Raw genomic sequence first — 21,123 nt, 5'->3', positions numbered from 1 at the left:
CTTGACAATGCTGTCACCTTTTGTTGTGTCAGTCATTGATTTTAGGCATCAGAGTTCCTCTTACATTTGAATCACTATATTTTGCCCGGACTGCCAAGCCTGGTGTCATTTTAGTTCATATTCTCGTCCAGCGCAACACTAAACTCCGCTGCATCCTTTAGTCCAGCTGTTTGCTGCTCATTGATGCATTTTGCCATTTCTTCTACGCATCTCTGAACAATTCTGGCTGACACGGGGATGTCTTTGAGTGTCGATATACCAGTCTCTTTGTTCAGTAACCCATCAAATAAAACCTGCACTAGAGAGAAACGCATCCTTAATATACTATCCATCAGTGAACGGCTTTCCGTGTTTTGCAATCTAGTCAGTAGTTTGCTGCAGTAGCATTATTTTTAAGTCTAGTAAAAACTTGGCTTGTTTTTTTTCACATAACTGGAAGACAGTGTCTGTTTTACCTCAAAATGGTGCTTAACTCTGGAAGTATGGCAAACAACATTTTCTAATAACTTGCATACAGCGCAATCCTTTTGGAAAAAAAACCCTATATTCTTCTCTCCAAGAGGACTGAAATGACCGAACATCAAGTTTTGCTGAATTGTCCTCACTGCTTAGTCCAGCAGTGAGGACAATACACAATACACAATACACCCATTGTGTTGTTTTTTGGACATTTTAGTTGACTAAGAAAAGACTTGTACTTGAACACAAATAACTGCTTAAGGCACTTTTTTATGTTAGAGTGAATTTGCATGTAAGAAAACTTATATGCACTTTTGATTTTTACAGCATATATGAATGTGAAAATACTGACATTTGCACTTTATTTTCATGTTCATACCATATAAGGATTATAAGCTCTTCAGAAAATAAATTATTGGAGATTAAATTTCTATAGTGTCTTAATATGTTTGGATTAAACTCCTTATATCATCTGCTAATTAATAGATTTTGATTAATCCTCCCTGACACTGAATTTCATAAATTTTCAGTAGAAGTGTGCTGAGACTGAGGTGTTGGTGCTTGGTCCAAGTAGTACTAGTGTGGTCATCCCTGTAGACCTGGGACCTCTGGCAGAATATGCCAAACCTCAAGTCTTAACTCTAGGATTTAAAATTTACATTGATCTTAAGCTTGACAGCCAGATCCGATCGGTGGTCAAGTCCAATTTCTTCCACCTGAGGCAGCTGGCCAAGGTTAAGCACTTTGTCACACAGCAGCATTTTAAAAGGAATCCATACCTTCGTCACCACCCTGCTTAATTAATGTAATGCACTTTACTTTGGCATCAGTCAGTCTTCTTAATAATGCTGTCATTTATTCAAAAAGTGCTCTATATCGGAATATAATCAAACAATCAAATACATTTCTTACAAGCGTATCTATGCTTACAGTTTAGTTAGGAATGTTTTAGGAAAGAGGGTTGGTCAGCGAAGTCAAGCGAAAATTTCCCAAATACTACAGTAAAGTAACACAAGATCCACACTCAGTAATCAGTTTACAGCAAGCCATGAGAACGGAGCTTTTTCTTTACTTTCCTAGTATGCATTCATTATGGATTGGACTGTGCATGGGCGAGTGTAAGCTGAGTGCTACCTACAGACATTGTAGTGTAACACATGCTGTGCTGCGGTACAAATGACGAACAGTCACAGTGAAAGTGGAGAGTAACCTCTGCAGAGTAAAACTTTGAACTGCTGCTACTGTAGGAAATACTTCCTGCCCTATTCCCAAAATACACAAGGGTTAATAGACAGCTTTACACATATCAAATGCATTCTACGAAGAGAAGACATTTAAACATATGGCTTTGAGGTCAAAATGGTCCACCATGCATAATAGTGGCTGTGCACGCTGCTGGACCCTTGTGGTGACCTAATAGAGGCAAACATGAGTTGAAGTTTACTAAAGGTAATGATGATAAAATGACTGTAAATACTTTGTTATACAGTAAGTAGTTATGCTACCTATGGGTTTCCATGCAGCAGGTATTCCTGACCTCTGTCTCTAGGCATAATAACACAATTTCCACATGTATACCTCTGCCAGGAAAGAGATAAACAAAATCACTATATTGCAAGTGGTGCTTCTGTAGACCTTGCTGTACTAATACAGTTGTGCTAATAAGTTTACATACCCTGGCAGAATTTATGAAATATTGTCCAATATTGTTTTCAGAAAATATGATTGATTTTGCAAAAAACCTTTTTCTTTCAGTTAGTGGTCAGGCAAAGCTGTTTATTTTTTAAGGGGGCAGTCGTGGCCTAATGGATAGGGAGTCGGACTTGTAACCTGAAAATTGCAGGTCTACCACCATCTGTCCTTCTGCATTCCTGTCCTGCACACCAAACTTACCCATCACTTCCTCGTCACCTATGTTTCCCTCACCAACATGTCCATTGAAGTCTGCCCAATCACCACTCTCTCACCACTAGGGATACCCTGAATCACCTCATCCATCTCCCTCCAGAATTTCTCCTTCTCTATTAACTCACATCCTACCTGTGGGGCATAACCACTGACAACATTCAACATCACACCTTCAACTTCCAGCTTCAGACTCAAGTCAAAGTCCCTGCTCTAAGTCCTACACTCCTGCCCTTTCTCTTCTTTCTTTGTCTACGAACACGCCTTCCTCCTCTCCTTCTTCGACCAACAGTAGTCCAATTTCCACTGGCACCCTGTAAGTCAAGAGCACCAGTGGTGGTTATTGTTAACCCGGGCCGCGACCAATCCAGTATGGAAGTCATATTTGTGATTTGCATGTTTTATTTGGCTTAGATTTTACGTCGGACGCCCTTCCTGACACAACCCTCTGCATTTACCCAGACTTGGCACTGGCACATGAAGACACTGGATTGTGCCCCCTTGTGGTGGCATTTGGTGTTACACAAGCTAGAGGTTAAGCAGTTCCTTACATGCAAAGAGGCAAAACAATCACCATATTTCCCTCTATAACAGTTAACAGAACAGTATAAGTAAAACCTGCATTACTGATATCATTATCATGTAATGGACAGTAAAGTTAAACAGAAATTCAGTAAAAATTTTTAGGTAAATGGTGTCTGTGTGTGTGCGTGTCTGCGCATGTGCACAAGCATTATAGTGTGTAAAAACCTTTCCTTCTGTCCCCCTCCACCCAGACTTTGTTTGCATATGTGACTCAGGAAAAGTATGAGGAGAACGGCTGGAATGTCTACAGACCCATGGAGGAGTTCAGACGGCAGGTAAGCCAGAAGGACAATTGCACACTTAAGACTACTATTAAAGCTGCTTTTTTTATACTAATATGTATCACTTCTATTCTAAATGATTTTGCAGTATACGTGTGTTGTGTGAAGAGAAAAAGTAAAAAAAAAAAAGCATGCAGCTGTGAAAACATTAATTCTGCAAAAATAGTACTGCAGTGTTTCAGTCAGTAACTCATGATTATTATTGTGTTTTATAGGGTTTACCAAATATCAAGTGGCGTATTACATTTATCAATAAGAATTATGAACTGTGTGATACATATCCCACTGTACTGGCTGTACCCTTTAAAAGTAAAGAGGAGGACCTCAGAAGAGTGGCTGCCTTCAGGTCACGAGGGCGCATACCAGTGAGTACATGACTGATCTATGTAAAACTGAACATTTCACTGTACATCACCATGAGTCATTCAGGCTTTTCAAAGTCAGGTTTTCAGTTAAGATTAAAAGCTAATCTAGCTGACACTGACTCTATGAGTCCAGCAGTACAGACGGGCATCTGTAAGTGTTTAATTTGTTCATGTGCCTTAGGTTCTATCATGGATCCACAGGGAGAACCAGGCAGTAATTGTCCGCTGCAGTCAGCCTCTGGTTGGCATGTCTGGTAAAAGGAACAAGGATGACGAGCGCTACCTGGACATGATCAGGGAGGCAAATGACACCACTAAGCTCACCATATATGATGCAAGGCCCAATGTCAACGCGGTGGCCAACAAGGTCAGAAAAGAAGGAAGTACCTTAAAGTTCAAATGGTTGATTTGATGGACCTGGGAAGGTGTACAGTACGTTTCCATCTTATCTACAGCACTTGTTAGTACAGATCTGTAGTAGTAGTTATTAGCAGTCATATGAGAAGAATGACTAAGAAGTAGCAGATGTCAGCAGATGCTGACTGTAATGTGACTGTGAAATATCAACTTGTGAGGAAGCTTTTGTTTACTGTCAATACACAAGAATTGCATTTGATAGTTCTGAAATGATAAAGTAATGGTTTCCCTTTTAAGCAGTGGCGGCTGGCCAATAGAGGGTCAATAGTGCTGTCCCACCCCCTGCCCACTGGTGAAACTTTTTTAAATTATTCATTTGTTAAATAAAAATAATTAAAAGTAATTAATACTACTATTTCATGTATGTGTGTGAGAAAATATTGTAGAAAAAACATGAAATATATTAAATACTACTACTTTCCTAAGGAGCCTCGGAGTCGAGGACATGGTGTAAACCTAAACAATCTTCACACACTGTGTTGACACACAGTCAACAGTTGTTAAGGATTTTACTCTTTGTCTAACATTGTTCAGTGCTAGATCCCCACTAAACAAGACTTTAGTGTTGAACGATTTTATTTCATCTTGGCATGTGGATTTTATGTTCGTGACCCAAAACATGGATCCAAACCGTTAAGTGTTCGGCCTTGTCAGAGCTTCTTCCTCCTGATTACTCCTTCTTCAGCTTCCCTCGATCCTCAGGCAGAGGGGGAGGCTTGGCGTCTGTGTTCAGGACCTGTTTCCTCTGCCGATTTCATCATTAACTTGTTATCAGCTTTGAGCTGCAGATGTTTGAAATACAACTGGACAGTCCTGTACTCTGCGCACTTGTTTACCGACCCCCCCAAGCCTAATAAGGTTTTTATCCAGGAGTTCTCTGACTTTGTGGCAGATTGCTCTCACTTCTGACCATTTTTTAATTATCGGTAATTTCAACATTCACGTGTGTTGTGATTCTAAACCTATCGTCAAGGACTTCCTAAATGTTATATATATTTAATACATTTCCATGTGTGACGTGAATGAACACACATTTCTCCATTAATGCTTTAACAGCTGAAAACCAAGGTTTCATTTTGTCTTATGTTTTATAACTATATTTTTATAATGAACACAACCGGTGACAAAGGGCAGCCCTGCCGGAGTCCAACGTGCACTGGGAACAGGTCTGACTTACTGCTGGCAATGAGAACCAAGCTCCTGCTCCGTTTGTACAGAGACCAGATAGCCCTCAGGAAAGGGCCCCGGACCCCATACTCCTGGAGCACCTCCCACAGGATGTCACGAGGGAGCCAGTTGAATGCCTTCTTCAAGTCCACAAAACACATGTGGACTGGTTGGGCCAACTCCCATGAACCCTCAAGCACCCTTGAGAGTGTGTAGAGCTGGTCCAGTGTTCCACGTCCAGGACGGAAACCGCATTGTTCCTCCTGGATCCGAGGTTCGACCACCGGCCGGATCCTCCTCTCCAGCACCCTGGCATAGACCTTCCCCGGGAGGCTGAGGAGTGTGATCCCTCTGTAGTTGGAACACACCCTCTGGTCCCCCTTCTTAAAAAGAGGAACCACCACCACCCCGGTCTGTCAATCCAGGGGTACTGTCCCCAAACGCCACGCGATGTTGCACAGGCGTGTCAGCCATGACAGCCCAACAACATCCAGAGACTTGAGGTACTCGGAACGGATCTCATCCACCCCCGGTGCTTTGCCACCGAGGAGCTGCCGAACTACCTGCGTGACTTCGGCTTGGGTGAATCCCCAGCCCCTGCTTCCCTTATGGAAGACGTGTTGACAGGATTTCAACACCTTATCTATATAGGGTTCCAAATCATATATTATATTGCTTTATTACTGTAACAGAAAGAGATGGTGTCAGGGGAAAATTACATACCTCAAGTCAGTTTTTCATCCAAATGTAGGACAATTCTAACCTTAATTTTCCTAATGGGGGAAAAAAGCTAAATAAAAAAATTGCACTTAGAAATACCTAAAATGTCTTTCAGAAGTAAAGATGGGCAGAGTTTACCTATCTGTAAAAAAGATATGCATGTATATACAGTGGGTATGGAAAGTATTCAGACCCCTTTAAAATTTTCACTCTTTGTGTCATTGCAGCCATTTGCCAAAATCAAAAAAGTTCATTTTATTTCTCATTAATGTACACTCAGCACCCCATCTTGACAGAAAAAAAACAGAAATGTAGAAATTTTTGCAAATTTATTAAAAAAGAAAAACTGAAATATCACATGGTTATAAGTATTCAGACCCTGTGCTCAGTATTTAGTAGGAGCACCCTTTTGAGCTAGTACAGCCATGAGTCTTCTTGGGAATGATGCAACAAGTTTTTCACACCTGGATTTGGGGATCCTCTGCCATTCTTCCTTGCAGATCCTCTCCAGTTCTGTCAGGTTGGATGGTGAACGTTGGTGGACAGCCATTTTCAGGTCTCTCCAGAGATGCTCAATTGGGTTTAGGTCAGGGCTCTGGCTGGGCCAGTCAAGAACGGTCACAGAGTTGTTCCGAAGCCACTCCTTTGTTATTTTAGCTGTGTGCTTAGGGTCATTGTCCTGTTGAAAGGCGAACCTTCGGCCCAGTCTGAGGTCCTGAGCACTCTGGAAGATGTTTTCTTCCAGGATATCTCTGTACTTGGCCGCATTCATCTTTCCTTCAATTGCAACCAGTCGTCCTGTCCCTGCAGCTGAAAAACATCCCCACAACATGATGCTCCCACCACCATGTTTCACTGTAGGGATTGTATTGGGCAGGTGATGAGCAGTGCCTGGTTTTCTCCACACATACCGCTTAGAATTAATGCCAAAAAGTTCAATCTTGGTCTCATCAGACCAGAGAATCTTATTTCTCATAGTCTGGGAGTCCTTCATGTGTTTTTTGGCAAACTCTATGCGGGCTTTCATGTGTCTTGCACTGAGGAGAGGCTTCCGTCGGGCCACTCTGCCATAAAGCCCCGACTGGTGGATGGCTGCAGTGATAGTTGAGTTTGTGGAACTTTCTTCCATCTCCCTACTGCATCTCTGGAGCTCAGCCACAGTGATCTTTGGGTTCTTCTTTACCTCTCTCACCAAGGCTCTTCTCCCATAATTGTTTAGTTTGGCTGGACGGCCAGGTCTAGGAAGAGTTCTGGTCGTCCCAAACTTTTTCCATTTGAGGATTATGGAGGCCACTGTGCTCTTAGGAACCTTGAGTGCTGCAGAAATTCTTTTGTAACCTTGGCCAGATCTGTGCCTTGCCACAATTCTGTCTCTGAGCTCCTTGGGCAGTTCCTTCGACCTCATGATTCTCATTTGCTCTGACATGCACTGTGAGCTGACATGCACTGTGAGCTGTAAGGTCTTATATAGACAGGTGTGTGCCTTTCCTAATCAAGTCCAGTCAGTTTAATTAAACACAGCTGGACTCCAATGAAGGAGCAGAACCATCTCAAGGAGGATCAGAAGAAATGGACAGCATGTGAGTGAAATATGAGTGTCACTGCAAAGGGTCTGAATACTTATGACCATGTGATATTTCAGTTTTTCTTTTGTAATAAATTTGCAAAAATTTCTACATTTCTGTTTTTTTCTGTCAAGATGGGGTGCTGAGTGTACATTAATGAGAAATAAAATGAACTTTTTGGATTTTGGCAAATGTCTGCAATGACACGAAGAGTGAAAAAGTTAAAGGGGTCTGAATACTTTCCGTACCCACTGTGTATGTACATACACACATGCATGCATATACACATACATACACATATACGCGCATAAGCCAACAAGTGGCTTATGCGGACCAACACACTTATATACATACACATACACATGCATACATAAATACAATAAAACATAAAAGAGCATATGAAATACTAAGACCTAGTTCATTCAGCTAAAAATCAAGCATAGCTTGCATTGGAAGCCAGTGTAAAAAGGTATGTCTTCAACCTGGATTTAAAAAGATCAATTGTCCGTGCAGAACGGATAGTCGGGAAGACTATTCCAAAGCCACAGAGAAAGCTCTATCACCTCTGGTTTTGAGCTTGGTTCTAGGGATAGATAAAAGTAGTGTAGAGGACCTCATTGTTCTGGCTGGGGCATATTCAGTTAGCAGCTCCGAAAGATAAGAGGGAGCGAGACAATTAAGACATTTATAATAAACAAAGAGCAAGATCTTAAACTGGATCTTGAAACTAACAGGAAGCCAGTATAACACAGCCAATACCGGACTTATATGAGCACGCCACTTAGTGCCAGTCAACAGGCGAGCAGCTGCATTTTGAACTAGCTGAAGGCGCTGTAAACAAGACTGATCCAGACCATAATACAGTGGCTTGCAAAAGCATTCATACCCCTTGAACTTTTCCACATTTTCTCACACTATGACCACAAACATAAATATATTTTATTGGAATGTTATGTGAAAGACCAACTCAAAGTGGCATACAATTGTAAAGTAGAAAGAAAATTAGGCATGAGTTCAATTTTTTTTTTTACAAATAAAAAACTGAAAAGTGCAGTGTGCAAAAGTATTCAGCCCCCTTTTCTCTGAGTGCATCCAATTGCCTTTAGAAGTTGCCTGATGATTGCTGACTGATCGAATGTTGACCTAATGACTAAATAGAGTCTACCTGTGTGTAATTTAATCTCAGTACAAATACAGCTGTTCTGTGACAGCCTCTGTGGTTTGTTAAGAGAATATTAGGGAGCAAACAGCATCATGAAGTGCAAGGAACACACCAGAAAGGTCAGGGATAAAGTTGTGGAGAAATTTAAAGCAGGGTTAGGATATAAAAAGATTTCCCAAGCTTTGAACATCTCACGGACGACTGTTCAGTCCATCGTCCGCAAATGGAAGGAATATGGCACAACTGCAAACCTAACGAGACATGGTCGTCCACCTAAACTAACTGGCCGAACAAGGAGAGCACTGATCAGAGATGCAGCCAAGAGGCCCATGGTGACTCTGGATGAACTGCAGAGATCTACAGCTCAGGTGGGGGAATCTATCCATAGGACAACTATCAGTCGTGCACTGCACACATCTGGACTTTATGGAAGAGTGGCAAGAAGAAAGCCATTGTTAAAAGAAAACCACAAGAAGTCCCGTTTGCAGTTTGCCAGAAGCCATGTGAGTGACCCAGCAAACGTGTGGAAGAAGGTGCTCTGGTCAGATGAGACCAAAATTGAACTTTTTGGCCTAAATGCAAAATGCTATGTGTGGCGGAAACCTAACACTGCACATCACTCTGAACACACCATACCTACTGTCAAACATGGTGGTGGCAGCATCATGCTCTGGGGCTGCTTCTCTTCAGCAGGGACAGGGAAGCTGGATGGAGCCAAATACAGGGCAATCTTGGAAGAAAACCTGTTGTAGTCTGCAAGACACTTGAGACTGGGGCGGAGATTCACCTTCCAACAGGACAATGACCCTAAACATAAAGCCAAAGCTACAATGGAATGGTTTAAAATGAAACATATTCATATGTTGGAATGGCCCAGTCAAAGTCCAGACCTAAATCCAGTCGAGAATCTGTGGCAAGATCTGAAAACTGCCGTTCACAAACGCTCTCCATCTAATCTGACTCAGCTTGAATTGTTTTGCAAGAAAGAATGGGCAAAGATTTCAGTCTCTAGATGTGCAAAGCTAGTAGAGACACACCCCAAAAGACTTGCAGCTGTAATTGCAGCAAAAGGGGGTTCCACAAAGTATTGACTCAGGGAGGCTGAATACTTTTGCACACTGCCCTTTTCAGTTTTTTATTTGTAAAAAAAAATTGAACTCATGTATAATGTTCTTTCTACTTTACAATTGTATGCCACTTTGTGTTGGTCTTTCACATAACATTCCAATAAAATATATTTATGTTTGTGGTCACAATGTGAGAAAATGTGGAAAAGTTCAAGGGGAATGAATACTTTTGCAAGCCACTGTAGATGGAATTGCAGTAGTCCAAAAAACAAGTGATAAACGTGTGTATAACCCGTTCAAAGACAGCAAGTGGAAGGTATGGTTTTACCTTTGCTAGCAATCTTAGATGGAAGAAACTTGATTGAACTACTGCACTCACCTGTCGGTCTAGCTTAAAGGAGCCATCTAGATAGACTCCAAGATTTTTTACATAAGGGTGACATTAGGATAGTAGAGGCCAAAAGGTGCTGTCAACACCATCTAGAGAAGAAGTACTTCCAAAAGTCAGAATTTCAGTTTTCTTGTCATTAAAGGCAATTTCTGGACATCCATTCTTTAATATCTTTAAGACAGTCCAATAGAGCACAGGTTGAGACAGTACCTGGTTTTAGAGGAAGGTATATTTGAATGTCATCAGCAAAACAATGAAATGAAATAATATGCTTATGGCAGTTAGACCCCACAGGTAACATACTGTATACAGTGGGCCTAAAACCGAGCCCTGGGGGACACCTGTGAGGATTTTCCAAGATGTCAAGGGGTGACTTGAATGTTTGCTTGACCCTTTGATGGTATGTGGTTCTGTCTGTTTTATTGGTTTAGTGTTTTAGGGTAGAGGGTTGTAAATAACTGCCAACAATTTGTTTCTTTGATGGTAAGAAGGCTGAAGATAGGTACCTGAACAAACAATGTGGGGGCCCGTGATTAAACCTGAGATGATTCATCACACTTGTGGTTGTTTCTGAGAATTAGCAACTCTCAAACTTAAAGAAATTTCCACAACACACCACAGGAGAGAGGAGCCTTCTTGAGCTAAAGGAGCCCAACGGAAAAGGACCTCCCAGATATAATAGAATAATACCTGAACCATTGGAGAACAGTCCCTTTGAGGTCAACACATTCTTCAAGACGAGTCAGAAGAATTTCATGGTCTACTGTGTCAAAGGCCGCAGTTAAGTCTAAAAGCAGTAAGGCAGCAGAGTTACCAGAATCATCCGATTTAAAAAAAAAAAAAAAAAAAAAAAAAAAAAAAAAAGATCATTAGAAACTCTTAGGAGGGCTGTTTCTGTGTTGTGAATTAAAACTGAAATTAGAGATTGGCCTGTAGTTAGAGAGAACAGTTGGGTCCAAATTATGTTTTTTAATGAGAGGTTGCAGTAAGGCATGCTTAAAAGACAAAGGAACACAGCCAGTAGCCAGCGAGATATTAATTACCCTTAAAATAAAAGGCCCAACACTCTCAAAAACATTTTTAAACAGTTTAGGTGGAATACAATCCGTAGGACAATGAGATGGTCATAAAAGCCGGACAATATCTGCTAATTCAATAAACGACACGGGCTCAAACTGCTCAAACACAGCTGATCACGCGGGAGGAACAGCAGGGTCCAGGACTGCAGAGAATGAAACAGAAGCCATAATCACTGAGACCTTATCCATGTGTGTGTCCCATTACATCTGGCATACAAGTAACACCACATTTCAGAAAAAAAACATCATACCAACAGTAAAATATGGTGGTGGTAGTATGATGGTCTGGGGCTGTTTTGCTGCTTCGGGACCTGGAAGACTTGCTGTGATAAATGGAACCATGTTGTCTACCAAAAATTCTGAAGGAGAATGTCTGTTCTGCCATCTGTTCGTGACCTCAAACTGAAGTGAACTTGGGTTCTGCAGCAGGACAATGATCCAAAACACACCAGCAAGTCCACCTCTGAATGACTGAAGAAAAACAAAATGAAGACTTTGGAGTGGCCTAGTCAAAATCCTGACCTGAATACAATTGAGATGCTGTGGCATGACCTTAAAAAGGTTCATGCTCAAAAACCCTTCAATGTGGCAGAATTACAACAATTCTCCAAAGATGAGTGGGCCAAAATTCCTCCACAGTGCTGTAACAGACTCATTGCAAGTTATTGCAAACGCTTGATTGCAGTTGCTGCTGCAAAGGGTGGCCCAACCAGTTATTAGGTTTAGGGGGCAAACACTTTTTCACACAGGGCCATGTAGTTTTGGATTTTGTTTTCCCTTAATAATAAAAACCTTCATTTAAAAACTGCATGATGTGTTTACTTGTGTTATCTTTGACTAATATTTAAATTTGTTTGATGATCTGAAACAAAGTGTGACAAACATGCAAAAAAATAAGAAATCAGGAAGGGGGCCAACACTTTTTCACACCACTGTAAATTGGGTCTTTGCTGTCTTTACAGCCTTCTGATAAGTGGAAAGACTCTTAACATCTGCAGGAAGATGTGCAGCCTGTCCTTCTTCCACTTCCTCTCAGCGTCTGAGCACACACGTGGTGTCATCTAACCACGACTCAGACACCGGTTTAGTGCGCTTAGTCCTGAGAGGAGCAATAGAGTCCATGATCCCAGTGCAGGTGTCATAAAAGAGTCCAGTTAGTTCATCGACACCCTCAAGACAGGACTTAGGCCGGAGTCATTAAAAGTAGCGGAAAATTGTGCGGCCGTTAAGGGATTAACATCTTTGCTACCCCTAGGCCACTGGAGGAGGCTATGAGGGTGATGAGTACCAAAATGCAGAGCTCATCTTCTTGGACATCCACAATATTCATGTCATGAGGGAATCCCTGAAGAAACTCAAAGACATCGTCTACCCTAATGTGGAGGAATCACACTGGCTGTCCAGCCTAGAGTCCACACACTGGCTAGAACATGTTAAGGTTAGAAAAGAGTTTCTGGGTACATATGGAAATCATTAATTCATCATCTTGTTGTACAGTAAAGTTTTCAATTGAAGTTTTGCATCTTTACAGACTGAATGTCTAAAGGTTTGTCTAAATACTATCATTGTGTGTAGCTAGTACTGTCAGGAGCAATCCAAGTTGCAGACAAAGTTTCCAGTGGAAACTCAGTGGTGGTTCACTGTAGTGATGGCTGGGACCGAACTGCTCAGCTCACATCTTTAGCAATGCTGATGCTAGACAGTCACTACCGCACACTCAGAGGATTCCAGGTCAGTAACTAAACAGTTATTGCTCCTGTGCAGTGATTTTACTAAAATTCAAAGAATTAGGTATTTCACTTTTCTAGCTCAAAAAAACTTTTGTGATATAATTGGACAGAAGATGAAGCATACAATGTATGTGTTAAACATCTTTTTCTGCTGATGCAGGTGCTGATTGAGAAGGAATGGATCAGCTTTGGGCATAAGTTTGCATCAGTAAGTAACCTTTTCATAAATACGGTCTTTAAAATGATCTATTTCAGCTTTTCGTTTGACAAGTGGCTCAGGTGACTAATAAATATTGTTTGCTTTTCTTTGTGTGTGTGTGTGTGTGTGCATAGAGAATAGGTCACGGTGACAAGAACCATGCAGATCAGGATAGATCACCCATCTTTGTCCAATTCATTGACTGTGCATGGCAAATGACTAAACAGGTAAGTTTAACATATTTGAATCATCAAATACTCTAAGTACTCTAAATGTTGGCCATATTTGAATTGAGTTAACAAAACAAACAAAGCCACTAGCCCTGCACAAGACTGTATGGGGATCTTCTGTTATTTTGGTTCATCTATGTGCAACAACCTGAAATGCAAATGGGCAGGGTGAAGTGGAACAAGAAGTGTAGTGATTATAATTGTATATTATAATCTCATTCTTCTAAAACAAAAATTCATATTTCATAGTTTGGTAAATATATTTTTATAAATGCTTTAATTTGGTGCAAATTTATTTGCAGTTATAATAATCTATAATCTCCTCCTCTCAGTTTCCAACGGCCTTTGAGTTTAATGAGCGCCTCCTGTTCACTATTCTGGATCATCTCTACAGCTGTCGCTTTGGAACATTCCTCTACAACTGTGAGAGTGTTCGAGACCACCATGTAAGACCACACGGAAATAAAACACCCTCCTACAACATACAGTGGGTACGGAAAGTATTCAGACCCCTTTAAATTTTTCACTCTTTGTGTCATTGCAGCCATTTGCCAAAATCAAAAAAGTTCATTTTATTTCTCATGAATGTACACCCAGCACCCCATCTTGACAGAAAAAGCCAGAAATGTAGAAATTTTTGCAAATTTATTAAAAAAGAAAAACTGAAATATCACATGGTCATAAGTATTCAGACCCTTTGCAGTGACACTCATATTTAACTCACATGCTGTCCATTTCTTCTGATCCTCCTTGAGATGGTTCTGCTCCTTCATTGGAGTCCAGCTGTGTTTAATTAAACTGATTGGACTTGATTAGGAAAGGCACACACCTGTCTATATAAGACCTTACAGCTCACAGTGCATGTCAGAGCAAATGAGAATCATGAGCTCGAAGGAACTGCTCAAGGAGCTCAGAGACAGAATTGGGGCAAGGCACAGATCTGGCCAAGGTTACAAAAGAATTTCTGCAGCACTCAAGGTTCCTAAGAGCACAGTGGCCTCCATAATCCTCAACTGGAAAAAGTTTGGGACGACCAGAACTCTTCCTAGACCTGGCCGTCCAGCCAAACTGAGCAATCGTGGGAGAAGAGCCTTGGTGAGAGAGGTAAAGAAGAACCCAAAGACCACTGTGGCTGAGCTCCAGAGATGCAGTAGGGAGATGGAAGAAAGTTCCACAAAGTCAACTATCACTGCAGCCCTCCACCAGTCGGGGATTTATGGCAGAGTGGCCCAACGGAAGCCTCTCCTCAGTGCAAGACACATGAAAGCCCGCATAGAGTTTGCCAAAACACACATGAAGGACTCCCAGACTATGAGAAATAAGATTCTCTGGTCTGATGAGACCAAGATTGAACTTTTTGGCGTTAATTCTAAGCGGTATGCGTGGAGAAAACCAGGCACTGCTCATCACTTGCCCAATACAATCCCTACAGTGAAACATGGTGGTGGGAGCATCATGTTATGGGGGTGTTTTTCAGCTGCAGGGACAGGACGACTGGTTGCAATTGAAGGAAAGATGAATGTGGCCAAGTACAGAGATATCCTGGAAGAAAACATCTTCCAGAGTGCTCAGGACCTCAGACTGGGCCGAAGGTTCACCTTTCAGCAGGACAACGACCCTAAGCACACAGCTAAAATAACAAAGGAGTGGCTTCAGGACAACTTTGTGACCCTTCTTGACTGGCCCAGCCAGAGCCCTGACCTAAACCCAATTGGGCATCTCTGGAGAGACCTGAAAATGGCTGTCCACCAGCGTTCACCATCCAACCTGACAGAACTGGAGAGGATCTGCAAGGAAGAATGGCAGAGGATCCCCAAATCCAGGTGTGAAAAACTTGTTGCATCATTCCCAAGAAGATTCATGGTTGTACTAGCTCAAAAGGGTGCTTCTACTCAATACTGAGCACAGGGTCTGAATACTTATGACCATGTGATATTTCAGTTTTTCTTTTTTAATAAATTTGCAAAAATTTCTACATTTCTGTTTTTTTCTGTCAAGATGGGGTGCTGAGTGTACATTAATGAGAAATAAAATGAACTTTTTTGATTTTGGCAAATGGCTGCAATGACACAAAGAGTGAAAAATTTAAAGGGGTCTGAATACTTTCCGTACCCACTGTACATACAAGTTTGCCATAACTGAGACGTGGCACTATATGTCAGCTGCAAATGTTACACTGTTACTTTTTTGTGTGATGCAGGAGGTGAGGTCAAAGACAGTGTCTCTGTGGTCTCTGATCAACAGTAAGATGGATATTTATTTAAACCCCTTCTACACACCGGAGTCTGGCAGAGTCCTCTACCCTGTCGCCAGCATGCGTCACCTAGAGCTGTGGGTAACATACTACATCCGCTGGAACCCACGCATACGACAACAGGTAGGACTGCCACTCGGTTTATTATTTATATCCTGGGAATGGGGTTGGATTAGCAAGTGGGCATTAGTCCAAAACCTCAGACCCTCAGAAGCACCTCTACTTATTGTCTTACTTGGATTGTAATAGTGTGAGTAAATGCAAAAAATAATTTGAAATAAAATGATGGTGATTTGTATTCAAATAGTGTATTCTGATATTTTACTCCTTTTTAATAATTTTATTCTTTTTTTATTTATTTTGACAAAAAAATCTAAAAGATGAAAATACATTAACTTCACTAATAGTGGTGTGTTGTCATCTGTTTCAAACAGAATGATGTACATTCTAAAATAAATTCAGAAGTAATGCTAAAACATTTAGGTACCTTTTTCTGCTTTATGATAAATTGCTACTGGTTACTAAAGACGATGTCAGTAAACTCAGCATATGTGCATGTACTGTGTGTTCCAGCAGCAGAGTCCAGTGGAGCAGCGCTACAAGGAGCTGTTGGCACTCAGAGATGAGTACTTGAAGAAGCTTGAGCAGCTGCAACTGTCAGACTCCTCCCCTTCCTCTCATCTGGCTAACACTGCCACGCCCAACACCTCCTCGACACCATCACAGCAATACACACAGCTACACACTCCCTTCTGAGGCCTGTGATGCACACAGACACACACTCTCTGATATACTTGTTGACTTGCACTTATGTCCTCCTCACTCTGATTTCTGTCAGTCTGACATGCAGGGAATTATTTAGTATTGTGCAGTCCTAACTGTGGATAACAAAGAATGCTAGGAAGGTTTAGACTTGATGGTTAACTCTTAACACCATACTGAAGTGCTAATGATGGTGATTTATGCAATATATCACAGTACAGCCTTGTAACAAGACTTTTCTATACACACACTCATCATACAGTAAAGCCTTAAAGACTCTGAGTAGCATTCGGTCTAAGGGCTTGAACACACAGGACACACAGCAGTTGTGTATCAGTGGTATAGGCAGTACAGCAGAGCTGAACTTTAGATGTTTTCTCTACGTGTTATACTGTGATTTGACAGAGCACACCAGGAAAACAAACTGTTGGTTATTATATTTTAAATCAAATCCCCAGCATATTTAAAGCATAGATACTAAGTATTTGTGCCTGTATTGATGTTTGAGAGAAATAATAGTCTTAACCTTGAGAGTAGTAGTTTGAAAAAACATTTGTTCACATTTACTAATTTTCCACAGCTGAAAATTCCAAGTAAAATCAGTCAGTGAACCTTGAGTTACAGCTATTTTGTAAAATGTGTTGTTGTCCATTAAAGGCAGCCTGCTACATTTTGACTAATAGCTATTTCATCTCTTTGCCTCTAGTTCAAAGAGAAGTGAATAGATTTTTCTCTGGGGATAACAACTGATCCAACTCCTCATCTTCACATTAGGAAAGACATTAAATACAAGCACAAAATGTTGAAAATCCCCTTTAGCATTTACTCTAGGATGAAGATTTTTTTAAATATCTTAAATATTGGGACAAGTGCTGATTTAAACAGGTGAGCTTTAAAGTACATTGTTGACCTTGGAAACAGTAGTTTGACAAAGATGTTTTAATTTTCTTACAAGATTTTTTAGGAACATTCTGGAGCTTTCAACCACTCTGTAGTAGGCAAACTTCATTCACTGTCAAAACGAAATGTAGCTAAGATTATTTTTTCAAACAAGTTTTAAAGATATATCAAGGAAAACCCATAGAGCTGCTCAAATATTACCCAGTCTTGTGTTAGGACACTGGCAATGGTATAGACAATACATTTACTTGGTTTTACTATGATGTCTAAAACCTCAGAAACCTTTATGTTTGGAAGTTCACTTTTCACACTTTCCATAGCTGGATATTAGGAAAATGCTTGGTGACACACACCTCAGCTACTGCCTTTGTCCCACCACACAACTGTTGGTGCCCTGCGTGAACAAAACCAAATGCTAATCAAGATGGTCTACAACTCTCACTTTTCTCACTTCTTCCTAATTCTTCTTCCTATGAAGTGTTATCCTTTCCCGAAAGGAATTGATTTGACATCTTGCAGAGCTAAAGCAGCAGAGTTTATGCCCAAAACCTACTACAGTGGATGTCACTGCACAACTCCAGGTAAATGTATATATCATGTGTGTCAGATTTGGACGCACTGATGTGCATTTTGTTGCTAATCACCTAATCGAAATTAGAGGTGTCTTCATACATTTTTTAGCTACTGCTATTATCTAAGCTCACTTAAGCAGTAATTTTCACTACTTCCTAAAGTACAGCATTCAAAGCAAATACAGTTATAGCCAATAAAAATGGTTCAGTTAGAATTAATCAGTGATTTTATGAAGCAGCTTTGATACGGTTTGAAGTATATTTCTGGTGCTCAAGATAATAAAGAAATGAAGTGGTGCTGGCTTCTGATCCTGGATCACTTCTGGTATGTTCTTGCTAAAAACAGACCAAGGTCAGCCCAGCTCCATGATAGTCTTACCATGCCAAGATGTTTGTAAACAGAAAAAAAACATATTTTCCACATTTTCAGTGGATGTGGGCAGTTTTAACCAATGCATTTCCATTTACAATTTCTTATTTGTCTAATTGGTTTTTAAATAATTAGGTAGACTTGTTCACAACATCTTCTTTAGTTGTCTAACTTCTCATGTCTGTCCTATTAGACTCCAAGTTAAAGATTTGTGTAGCAAATTGATTGTGTCCCCAGACATCCTCATTGGAAATTAGTGAAAAACATGTTATCATACCCAGTAGAAATGATGAGGAAAGTTAAGGACCTATGTTGTAAAAATAAGGGCACAGAATGTGTTTTTATATGGAAAGTGAGAAAGGTATTATCTTCACATAAGAAATTCTATGGAAGATACAGTACAAAAAGGCAAAATAGGCTCGATAGTTAAGAATGACTGAAGTAGAGATATTTATGTGTCAAAATTTTAGGGAATCACATTTAAATGAAAATATAAGTCAGTTATTTTATGCTTTTGACTTCATACCTTTGGTGAGTAGTAAAATAATGATATAATAACAAATGTACATTATAATTTAGATTCTGTCTCAAAGAGCTTACTTAGGATTTCAACATTCTTTAAAAATCTTTACAAAAAAATGTGAGAATTTATGTATTTTAACATTGCTTCCATAAAATTCCCCAATAATATGTCAACCAGCTATGCTTCAGTAGTTGTCTGGGTTTTGGTGCTGTCATGGAGCTGGTGTTTGTGTGTAGAGTTAAACTCAGGACATCAAATGGACAACAGTGTGTATGTATAAAAGAGAAATGTTGGAAATGTTGTCCATAATGACAAAGCAATTTTACAATTTTTAGGAACTATTTCACATGAGAATTTTTTTGCCAACTCAAAAACTCCTGTTCTAGCTGTTTTGAAACCAGCTGATACAAACTGAGACAGATTAATCATGGCCAGCCTGGTGGTAACGCATCAATCACAAAAGTGTGTGTACTGTATAATTCATGATAACTTTTCATTACAATCACTCTTGAGTTTTAAGTCGGCTGGCATATTTTTTTTTTTGTCACTCTAATGCAGGGGTCTCCAACCCTGGTCCTCAAGCGCTACTGTCCTGCAGGTTTTCCAGATATCCCTACCCAAGAGTTTGGAGACCTCTGGTCTGAAGTGTCTGTCTCTTATCCTACCTGGGCCACCTATAAATAGTCAGGCCTTTCTGTATTTTATTGGAGTACTGTAAGAGCAGGACTAGTGTGTGATTAGTTGTGTTGCCAACACATCATCCATCAGAGAGAAGTGCCAGCTGTGGGCTCAATTACTTAAAACTGAATAAATGAGTATTATAAAGAGCTCCAGATGTGGTCCTATTAGTGGTTTAGTTTCAACAATGCTACAGTGTGGCTATGTGGAGCTATGCTAAAAGGAAAATTCTCAGCATATTTTGTTCATACTAGTATTTGTTGTTGATACGCCTGGAAGCCTCCAAGGATCACCACTGTAGATCAAGTCCTATAGAAATCACTGTCACAAAAAAATTATTGTTGTTACCATTACCCAGAAGTAAACTGATACTAAACATTTCAAATTTGCATTTTCTGAAGATATTTTGTCTTTACATTGACTCATCAACTCGGCATGTTTCTTAATTACAGAAGTATTTGTCAGGACAGAAACTGTGTAACACTAGGTTAACCATTTTAAAGATACCCTGCCTGATTTTGTAGAAGTAGAAAGCAAAGTGCAAGAAGTAGCTGTTTACCCCATTGGAAATTAACAGTTAAGCTGTTACCACTTGCAGTGAATATTATGTTAGATTTCCATTACATTATGGAAAAAATTTAATTGGTGATTTTCTGAAGTGTCCTGCAGTGACCTAATCCTTGTGTTCTGTAACATATACATACCTAACAATGATGCCTTGGTTGGCTGTATAATGGTTCAAAGCAAATCACGCTTTAGAAAACTTTTGAGTTTCTAAAAAGCAAAATCCTTAATTACAAGGTTTTATCAGTGCAGGTAACAGAATTTAAGGTTTGTGCATTTTGTAGTAGTTAACCCCTCTTTTTTATGCAATAATGAATGCAACTTTACTTCTGGAATCATGGATACTTAACATGTCCTTCCACTCTGCCTTTCTATAGTGTCATTGAGTTGAAAATAAGCAGCCTTCTTAGAGAAAGAGGAATTTGAGTCAAGAAGGCTAAGAAAGGCCAGTTCAGACTCATTTTCATCACATTTTCCCCTCACAGTTTGTTCAGCTCGATTCAGTTCCCAGCATGTTGGAAGCCACAGTGCACTGAAATAATGTATTGTTGCCTACAGTGCGACAGTTTCAATTGTGAATGAGGTGTAATAAGTCATCAGGTCATGTCCAAATTTGTGCCTTTATTCTTGAGAGACTCACCTTCTCCTCCTCAGTGAGATGTACTTTAGCCGTGTTGGGTTTGTTTTGACTGCTCTGTACTGTAGTTCAGGGTTCCAAAGGAAGATCTTATGCTGTTTATGGATTTGTGGCATTTTGAAGTGGAATCTAGTGGGTGGTCATTGCAGGCAATTCTCAGGTACCTACAGGCAGGAAAAGAATTGTTTAGTTTCTAAATGATGACCTTTAACAACATCTGTAACCATGTTTTCACAAGTGGTATCGTTCTTGTGGCAAACCTGACACAAAGTCAGTACCATGGTAAGCTGTGATAGGGTTCTTTCTGACAAATTTCTGTAACTTCCTGACAAGCCAAGACTAATACACACCCATTCATGCTGGGATTTGCCAGCTATGATGATGAGACTGAGTACATCTGCACCACTATCCACACATTTAAAAGATATTGCTTACCCCTCCACCCCTTTTTGCCTGTCTTCCATAAGATGTAATTCCACAAATTGGACAGCAGTTAGGGCAGCACAGTGGCTTAGTAGTTAGCACTGTTGCCTCACAGCAA

At 40.3% G+C, this 21,123-nt stretch overlaps 1 protein-coding gene across 4 annotated transcripts in view; it reads left to right on the top strand.

Moving 5' to 3' along the window:
• The window catches only part of mtm1 (myotubularin 1), an 86,597-nt gene extending 65,610 nt beyond the window's left edge, over positions 1–20,987 (top strand). The window contains exons 7-17 of one of the 4 annotated variants that reach the window (XR_003296272.1): positions 3,141–3,224; positions 3,446–3,595; positions 3,777–3,962; positions 12,419–12,601; positions 12,739–12,894; positions 13,054–13,101; positions 13,227–13,319; positions 13,655–13,768; positions 15,523–15,699; positions 16,150–17,819; positions 19,262–20,987. Coding sequence is in view for 3 of the 4 variants with exons in the window: in XM_026317416.1 (XP_026173201.1) it covers positions 3,141–3,224; positions 3,446–3,595; positions 3,777–3,962; positions 12,419–12,601; positions 12,739–12,894; positions 13,054–13,101; positions 13,227–13,319; positions 13,655–13,768; positions 15,523–15,699; positions 16,150–16,332 (1,374 nt within the window). In the remaining variant the exon portion in view is untranslated. Of the gene's footprint in view, positions 1–3,140; positions 3,225–3,445; positions 3,596–3,776; positions 3,963–12,418; positions 12,602–12,738; positions 12,895–13,053; positions 13,102–13,226; positions 13,320–13,654; positions 13,769–15,522; positions 15,700–16,149 lie in introns of all 4 variants that reach the window. The other 3 variants (XM_026317430.1, XM_026317416.1, XM_026317439.1) reach the window with 3 other exon arrangements.
• Positions 20,988–21,123: the final 136 nt, after the last annotated feature.

This window comes from Mastacembelus armatus, chromosome 18 (assembly GCF_900324485.2).
Source record: "Mastacembelus armatus chromosome 18, fMasArm1.2, whole genome shotgun sequence".
Taxonomy (NCBI): Eukaryota; Metazoa; Chordata; class Actinopteri; order Synbranchiformes; family Mastacembelidae; genus Mastacembelus; species Mastacembelus armatus.
Note: the sequence above shows the minus strand (reverse complement) of the source record. Positions and strands in the feature narration are given on the sequence as shown.